This window comes from Euphorbia lathyris, chromosome 1 (assembly GCF_963576675.1).
Source record: "Euphorbia lathyris chromosome 1, ddEupLath1.1, whole genome shotgun sequence".
Taxonomy (NCBI): Eukaryota; Viridiplantae; Streptophyta; class Magnoliopsida; order Malpighiales; family Euphorbiaceae; genus Euphorbia; species Euphorbia lathyris.
Window position 1 is genome coordinate 42,059,352 of NC_088910.1, and position 8,495 is coordinate 42,067,846.

An 8,495-nucleotide genomic window follows, 5' to 3' on the forward strand; every position below is an offset into this window, starting at 1 on the left:
ACTCCCTTCCTTTCAGAAGGGAATTTACTATATTGAATTGAAAACACACAATAAAAATGTGTTGGATCAGAATACAACATTTACATGAGTACTAGAAGGAATACAAAGGTTAGGAATTGAATTGTATTGGATATTAATCAAACTTTGACATGGGGAAATAAATTGCTAACCAACTCAAATTATACGTGATTATGTTAATTTTATCTACACTCACTGGAGGGAGGTATTGTTTCTACTCACTGTATCTCTTTAAACGCTCAAGAAAGCTTTTTAATTGTCTTGCTTTTGCTCAAGCATGTTCCCTCGTACTTGAATTGAGTAAGGTTTCGCAAGGTTCAAAGTTGAAAACGTTATGCTTTGATAACATTTGTTAGCAATTGAATTAGAGCAGAGTTTGATTAAACAAGTTCGATACGCATAAAAGAAAATGACATGACAACTCAAAACATGATATTTACATGGATCGGCTAATTGTTTACGTCTACAGTAGAAGGAAAATATTATTCTGGCAACCAGATTACAAGATTTGTTGAAACACCCACTAAACATTTTAGATTTTCTTTTTTTGTTCGAGAGGAACTCTCTTTAGAATTTGAATGTTCAAAAACTTCCTTTCTTGCTTCTATTTCACTAAAATCATACCAATATTCATACAATTCCTTCTCATACCTTAGACACACTTTACAGGCCCTTTTATATGCTTAAACCCAACAGCTAAATATTAAATTATAGTCATCACCAACTTTAATTTGGACTTTTAAATAAAACTTACATTATTACGCTATTTAAGTTGGACTTTTAAGTAAAACTTATATTATTTAGCTATTTAAATGTGTGGTCGACATAAAATTATGGTTGACAATAAATAAATCTAAGTATAAATAGGAGGTATAGCATTATGTTGGGCGTGTGAAACTCACAAAGGAAAAGAAGAGCTGAAACAAAAATTAGTGTGTAATGGAGTTTGAGAAGTTGCGAGCAGGAAATAATAAAAGCTCCTAGTTTCCATTTCTCACGGGCGAAAGATAGAACTCTATGGATGCAAGAATTTTTTTTTTTTTTTTTTTTTTTTTGAAAAAGACGAGAATCTTTCTATTTTGGAAAGAGTGCAAAGATGAAAGGCAAACCATGAAAATGACATTCCTGGTTTTCCATGGTTTGCATTTATAATACCCAGCTTTTGTTCCAGAAAAATAATAGCATAAACACAAATACACAAGTTCATTTACATTCCATAATCAAAATAAATAAAAGACATAAGAGTTCTAGTCCGCAATCTGGATAGCCTAAAACATATAAACACATATACATTCAGCGTGCATATACATGCTGCCTATCATACCAAAAGTTCCAATTACACCTTGACACCATAACCACAATTGCATAATCCATAAAAAAAAAGTCTCAAAAGGCACAATACTTCATAGCCAGTTGCGAAAATTAATTTTATTCCCTCGTAGTATATATAAATAGGCTGAGCATTCAATTAAACCTTCTCGCCACTAAGAAGATCCATCACCACACGCCTAATGCTCCCATTGTTCTTCTTCAGCAGCTTTTTGTTCTCATCTTCATTACAGAAACCCTGTAACCACAATAATTATAAGAAGCAGAAGGAAGTGAGCAAAACTATTGTAACTAGAGAAAAATTACAAATGTGCATTGCATAGGACGGGCTTACCATTTCCTGCAACTCTTCAAGAATTGGATCCCACTCAGAAACACCACAGAGATCATCCACTGACTGTTCTAAATTGTATTCATTCAACCTCAAAATCTCCTTGTTCAAATCAACCTGCTTGAACCCCATCTGCTCAAGTTCCTCGAGAAGAGATTTCTCGACAGCATCCTCCCCTTTGGCATCTCCAGATGAAGATGGAACATCTGTAACAGGAGCTTTAGAGAGCCCTAGAGCTTCAGACAAGTCTATAATCGGATAAGACACTCGAGAGGAGGTTTCAGGAGGAGCAGCTGTTGAAGCACATTCACCAACTAACAAGGAATTGTTAATTGGGAAATTCAAATCCTGGTCCTTCTCAGGCTGTTCGACAACTGATGCAGGCTTCTCCAACACTGGAGCAGAGGTAGAAGAGCCAGGCTGCAGAAGTTCACTATCCACAGCAGGCTGTTCATTGACATCTATGATTTGATAACATTTAGAGTTGCAGTCAGGGGGCAAATTCAGGTTCAAACCTCCAGTTGAACTTGAGTCTTTTTTAGAAGCCTCCACCTGCAATCACAGAATATTGAAGGGTTAATCCTAAAAATTAAATAATGAAAATGACTTAAGAAAATATGAACTACCTGTATCAGAACCCAGACACGTTGCCCGAATTTTGTGCCTGATGGTGATGCCATCCTCCAATATGAAATATATCGGCCAGGTAATTCAGGTGAAGTAAAATCAACTGCAACATCAAGTTCTCCATCCACAGGTAAACCAGTCACAGGAATCTAAGAGTCAAAGAGCCAAAGTTGTTAGCTACAATGCAAAAGCAAATAGAAAATGGCAATATGGAGGACCTAAATATACCCACCTCTAACTCAGCAGAAACTTCATGGCAGAATTTATCCCCTCCAATCCAAACAAGACGTGCTCCTTGAGGCCACGCAACACTTCCACTATTACGCATTCGCCAAATCTTGGTAAAATCAGTGGATGGAGCCATCATAGTACCATCCAATACATTCACATCCATTATGAAGCGACTATCCAACTTATGTCGACTTGTTTTCATCCCACAATGTCTAATGACATTTGCTAGTGGGGGGACAGTATTCAAATACTTCTATAAGACAAAAAAAAAAAAAGGAAAAATATTATGTCAGTAGGAAGTTTGAGCAACCGAACAAATTGGCATTCACATAGATACCAGTAAAGATAAGTGTACATACAGAATGATGTAAACCCTTGAATGGTCGTGGATGCCGGTAAGACACTGGCCTGTCCATCTTAATGTAATCAGCTTCATTACCCATCTGTGCAAAGCATATGCCACATAGATCATAATCATCTATTCTGCACCAAAAAAGTAAAGAGCAACATGACATATGCTTATAGATTCGAAGTTCTCTTGATAAACAAATCAATATTATAATATTACTTACACTTTGGATTTGTACCGTGGCCCAGTTATTGGATGAACCCCACAACCATCACATTGAACTCCTCTATGGAACATTCCAACAACTGAATCATTGCGACCAGTCCATTGGCTTAGTGGACTGATTTGAGGCAGTACATGAGGTTGAGCAGAGATATCATTTCCTACAGGTGTATAACTAAATGGACACTTGCTACCAAATCCAAAAGGCCTTGCTGAATTGTTAGAACCTCCAACAGGCTTCTTACTTAGATGAACAGCATTCTGTCTCATAGTTTCTTTCCTATCATCACCATTACCTGATGGCGCAAAGTTTTTCATTGAGCGTCCAGATTGATTAAAATCACAAGCAGGTTCAAGATTCAAATCAACAGGAACAGGTCCAGGTTCCACAGTTACACCCACTCCCCTAGTAACATTTTCAAGCCTCGCCGTGCTAGTTTCTCCATTAACAGCAGTTGGTGCAGTAGGCACAGCTGAAGCAATTGGGTTATCAATGGACCCTGCTTGGGTGCTTGTGTTGGGACCAACTTGAGAAAGCTGATTTGGATTCAAAATGGATTGTCCCATTTTGGAAAAGCAGTCAACAAGCTCTGAAATTACAGAATTGGGAGTCGTAGCCTTAGAAGCCAAGTCAAGTGATAGCTTAGACAGCGTCTCACGTACTGGCTCTGGAACAGATTTAAGCACATCAGCGACAGTTCTATTGATGTTTGGCTGTTGATTATGGACTTGTGGAGATATCATGGGTGTAGAACTACCGCTTGATTTAGCAAAATCATTATTGAGACGCACATTAACCTTCAAAAATTTCAGCCTCTGCTTCATCACATCAAGCAGATCATCATCATCCACGAGTGCCACCACATCCCCATCTTCATCAACATAAGTCAGAGCAATATCTGCATCAAGAGGGATATTGAATAGACCATGAATCTTTGCCCTTAGCCCATTCATGTCAAGATCAAGTTGTCCAGCCGCGTTAACTTGAGCATTGAAACGCCTAAGTATATCACCAAAGTTAACCTGAAGTCACAGTGAAAGAGAAATAAGTAACGATAGGCAATTTTACATAATCCAAAAATTATATATTATATGCCATAATAAAAACATTGAACTCCTAAAGTATACTAAACCATTAATAGTCGTGACAATAAAAAGTTAAAATAGAAAACTGAATCCTCTGCATAATATATATATATATATATATATATATATATATATATATATCTTAAGTTGAGATGGGAGGTTTGAGACACTGTGCAATAAATAAATAAATAAAGCAAGACTCCACATTGAACCGATGGATACAAGGGTTTACTTCAGATTCAACCAATGACTATAAAATATGCCTAGGATGAAAAAGAATATCAAAGTCGGACGCAGATGTGCGCCTAAAACAAAAGTGAAGTGAAATGAAAGCAGCTCACTAGTGATTTTTTCAATTCTTTACATCAGATGAGAATACTCATAGCTCGCTAACACGTAATTTAAAAAAGCGAACACAAAAGGCATAGTAGAATAATTTAAACGTAACTATTAAACTACATATGACCCATTATATCGTAATTTAAATATATTTTCAATGCCAAATTCTAGTGCGAACTGAAAACAGAACCAGATAACTTAATGCCACGAATCCGTCGGTTGTTTTTATGATATACGTTCCTCTAAAAAGCATCTTTAGCTCATACACTCAACGAAGCCCCAACCTAAAATGAACATAAGTCTCGTGGAACAACAGCAGACGCCTACACAGACTAGCAGTGGAAATTTAGAAACCCAGAAAAATACTCCCACTTCACTGATAAACCTCACAATCGAAGCCCAGATAAAATTCATCGGCTGCTAAAAAGAGCATGAAAACCCATAATCAAGACCAGAAAAAAGGGACCTCGATCACCAGGTAAGACTCAATAACTTACGCAGCCTAATAATTGACAAAAGAAGTGTAAAAGCTAGGGATAATCTCATATTTTAAGAAAGCAAAAACATCAAAACAGGGATTCAAATAATAATCGGATCAATGAAAGCATGAAAAAAATCAATAAAAAAAGGAACAGACCTTAATAACGAGAGTATCCATATCTTCGAGAGGAACGCGTTCCAGTTAGCCGCGCAAAATCCAAGCGAAGAAGAAAGCCAAACCCTAAGCAGCAAAGAGGTGAGGTAGAAAAAGGAATGGATCAAAACGGAAATCGAGGGAATCGGAGAGTGAGATTATCTACTATCTATCAATCGAACTCCAAGCGTACCGGTAAGCCGCTTTTGGCGTGAAACTACGATTATGTGTGGTGCCGATTTCTGAATATATATACTAATGAATTTAAAACTGGCTTGATGGATAAGAATACTATTTTTCTTTTTTTTCTTTTTTTATTTAATTCACAAGTAACCTGCTTGATTAAGTAATCCAAAAGCCTCATCTCATTGCTATCGTCACCATTTTGATTCTCTGCAACTCCGCCCATTTTACCCATTTGTAACTGGCCACGTGTCGGTGTTTTATTAGTCAGATAGCTAGTCAAACCGGGTTCTTTGGTTTGAATTGGGGCCACTGTATTAATAACACGCCGTGACATAGAAGATATCGCCGTGGGGGGATCAAGTAGGCCAGCATGCAACTGAACTTCTTTAATATCATCAAAGTACGGGTTCAATAAAACCGAACAAAAACCAAAAACCCAACTAAAGGCGACTCAGGTTCGGTTTTAAGGTCCAAATAACGTTTTTGGAGAAGTATATATTTACCTCTGGAAAAAAAAAGATAAGATATGGGGGTCTAGAGATAGACAAGCCAGAAATAATAATAAAGTTTTACTTATGAAACTTCTGTAGAGAATGTGACAGTTTCCTTCTTCTCTTTGGATTCGCTTATTATGCGGGAAATATAGAAAAGATAAGATTTTTGGTGGTCCCAAGGAGAGAGTTATTAATTGTTCTTTTCTCTGGAAAGGCCTAAGCAATGTGTTCTCGGAGTTTTGCTCTGGGATAGGTTGGGCAGTGGGAAATGGGAATTCTATCAGTTTCTGGAATGACATCTGGATTGGTAAAAAGCCTTTATTAGAGGTTTGTATTTCCCCGCTGCCTGTGGATATCCGGAATTGGAGGATTGCCGATGTGATTGATTCTGAGGGTGATTGGATTTGGTCAAAGTTTGACTCCTTCCTTAATATTGAAACTCTCTTGAGGATTAGAGGAGTTAAGATTAGTAATAAGGAGGAAGATAGAGATAGTTACTGTTGGGCTTTGACTAATAATGGGACTTATATTTGTAAATCTGCCTTTGAGGCCTTCAATCAAATTTTGGAGTTTCCTCGCCCTCATATTTGGAAAAAGATTTGGGCTTTGAAAGTTCCGTACCGCATTAGGAGTTTCCTGTGGCTTGGTGTCAAGAATAGGTTGCTTACTAATACAGATAGGAAAAGGCGGCATTTGGTGGAATCTGGGGCGTGTAGCAGATGTAGAGGGCATGAGGAAACCATTTGCCATGCTCTTAGGGGCTGTTCTAAGAGTAGAGAGGTGTGGAGGAAAGTTCTCTCTAACCAGTTGTTGTCTGCTTTCTTGGCCCATCCTGAACTTGACTGGTTTACTGATGGTGTTAATGGTAATTTGTTAGCCAATCTGGAGCATAGAGATATCATCTTTGTAGTTATTTGTCACCAGATTTGGAAATGGAGGAATATGGAGATTTTTGAAGGAGAAACGGTTATTATTCCTAATTTGGTTGATTTCTTCTCCAAGAAATTCTGCTCTATTATTGATAGCTTCAAAGAGGACCCTTTGGCTAGATCTATCCAGAAGAAGGCGGTTCATCTCTTGGGCTGGTGTAGGCCTAGCAGAAGGATGGTGAAGTTAAACACGGATGGCTCTTGTCTGAAGGATAGGAAAATCGTTGCTGGAAGAGTCCTGAGAGATGATGGTGGTGTTTGGGTTTCCGGGTTCGCTCAAAATCTTGGGATGAGTTCTTCCTTTTCTGCTGAGCTTTGGAGGATCTTTTCTGGCCTTAGACTTGCCAAGAGTCTGGGCTTGAAGAAGTTGCTTGTGGAATCTGATAACCTCGAAGCTATCAAAATGATATAAGATGTTAATGTTATTTGTTTGAATAGCCAGAATTTAATCAAAGGTATCAAAAGGATTTGTTCTTCCTTTAAGTCCATCAATTTCTGCCATATCTTCAGAGAACAGAACCGGGTGGCGGATCGTTTAGCAGCCGAGGGTCATGAGAAGATGTTGTGTGTCACTACTTTCTCTTCTCCTCCTACTTTCCTTTCTTCTCTCCTTTTGGATGATATGGTGAGGTTAGCTTCCCTAGGCTAATCCCGGGATAGGCCTCTTTTTGGTTTTTTGTTTGTTTTTTCCTTTCATTTTCCTACAAAAAAAAGTATATATTTACCTCTAATGTATGTGTTAGCAATATTTTGTGAATATATCAATTTTAATATTGTCACGTGTGGTTTTAGATGCGGACATGCTAGAAATTAATTCTCAATTAATGTGTATAGTTAAGTTTATGGATTTGCACGTCTAAAACTTAAAATCTAATCGCTCAAAAAAAAAAACTTAAAATCTAATCAAAGCAATTGATGAGGACGTAAGGATTGAAAAAGTCTCTATTAGGTCTTCAGCACCGTTGTGAAAACTTTGTTAGATAATTAATATTATTTTAGCTATTGCGGATAAGTAAAAGGCATATAAGTAAAGGTAAATAAAAGTGTGAGATTGATATATGATGGGCAAAAATGAGTATTTATTGATATGAATAAATGTCTGATGCATAATTACAATTGAAATCTCTATATTAACATATAGCCAGTGGCGAATACATGATTACTTGGTTGGGGGGCCGATTTTACATGTACGTTCGGGAAAAAAAAAATTTTTGCTAAATCGAACTTGCTTAATTTTTCTTTTTTTTTTTGTATATACGTGTGTTATAATTTGAATGGTCAAGAACCAATTTTAAGTATTAATATACAATTTCTCAAAATTAGGCTAGATTTCATTTAATAGTCCTAATAGTAAAACAAATGGATTTAGAGAGGGCTGAACATGTAAAAAAATTAAAAAATTTGATTTCAGATGGCCTATCAGGCAAAAAAAAAATAATTTGGATTTAAAGAGGCCTAAGAGGCAAAAAAAAATTTAGAAATTTGGATTTACGGAGGCCTAACAGAAAAAAATTAGAAATTTAGATTTAGAAAGACCTAACATGCCCAAAAAAAATTAGAAATTTGGATTTAGACAGGTCTAACACGCCTAAAAAAATTAGAAATTTGGATTTATGGAATACCTAATAGGTCCAAAATATTTAAATATTGAATTTTGGAAGTTTAACACGTAATGTGATATATTTAATTTTTTTTTATTAGTTAAATGATAGTTTCTAAA

At 36.6% G+C, this 8,495-nt stretch overlaps 1 protein-coding gene across 2 annotated transcripts; it reads right to left on the reverse strand.

The window, feature by feature from the left end:
• Positions 1-1,202: 1,202 nt before the first annotated feature.
• Positions 1,203-5,441, reverse strand: LOC136229874 (protein NBR1 homolog). 2 transcript variants are annotated; one of them, XM_066018754.1, is made up of 7 exons: positions 5,170-5,441; positions 3,109-4,130; positions 2,896-3,019; positions 2,538-2,786; positions 2,305-2,454; positions 1,682-2,230; positions 1,203-1,585 (listed from the first exon to the last, which is right to left on the reverse strand). In XM_066018754.1, exons 1-7 carry the CDS (start codon positions 5,188-5,190, stop codon positions 1,487-1,489), a joined length of 2,214 nt encoding a protein of 737 aa, XP_065874826.1. In that variant the 5' UTR covers positions 5,191-5,441; the 3' UTR covers positions 1,203-1,486. The 2 variants fall into 2 exon arrangements, with proteins under 2 accessions (XP_065874826.1, XP_065874822.1); XM_066018750.1 differs by having other exon boundaries at positions 2,538-2,789; positions 5,170-5,438.
• Positions 5,442-8,495: the final 3,054 nt, after the last annotated feature.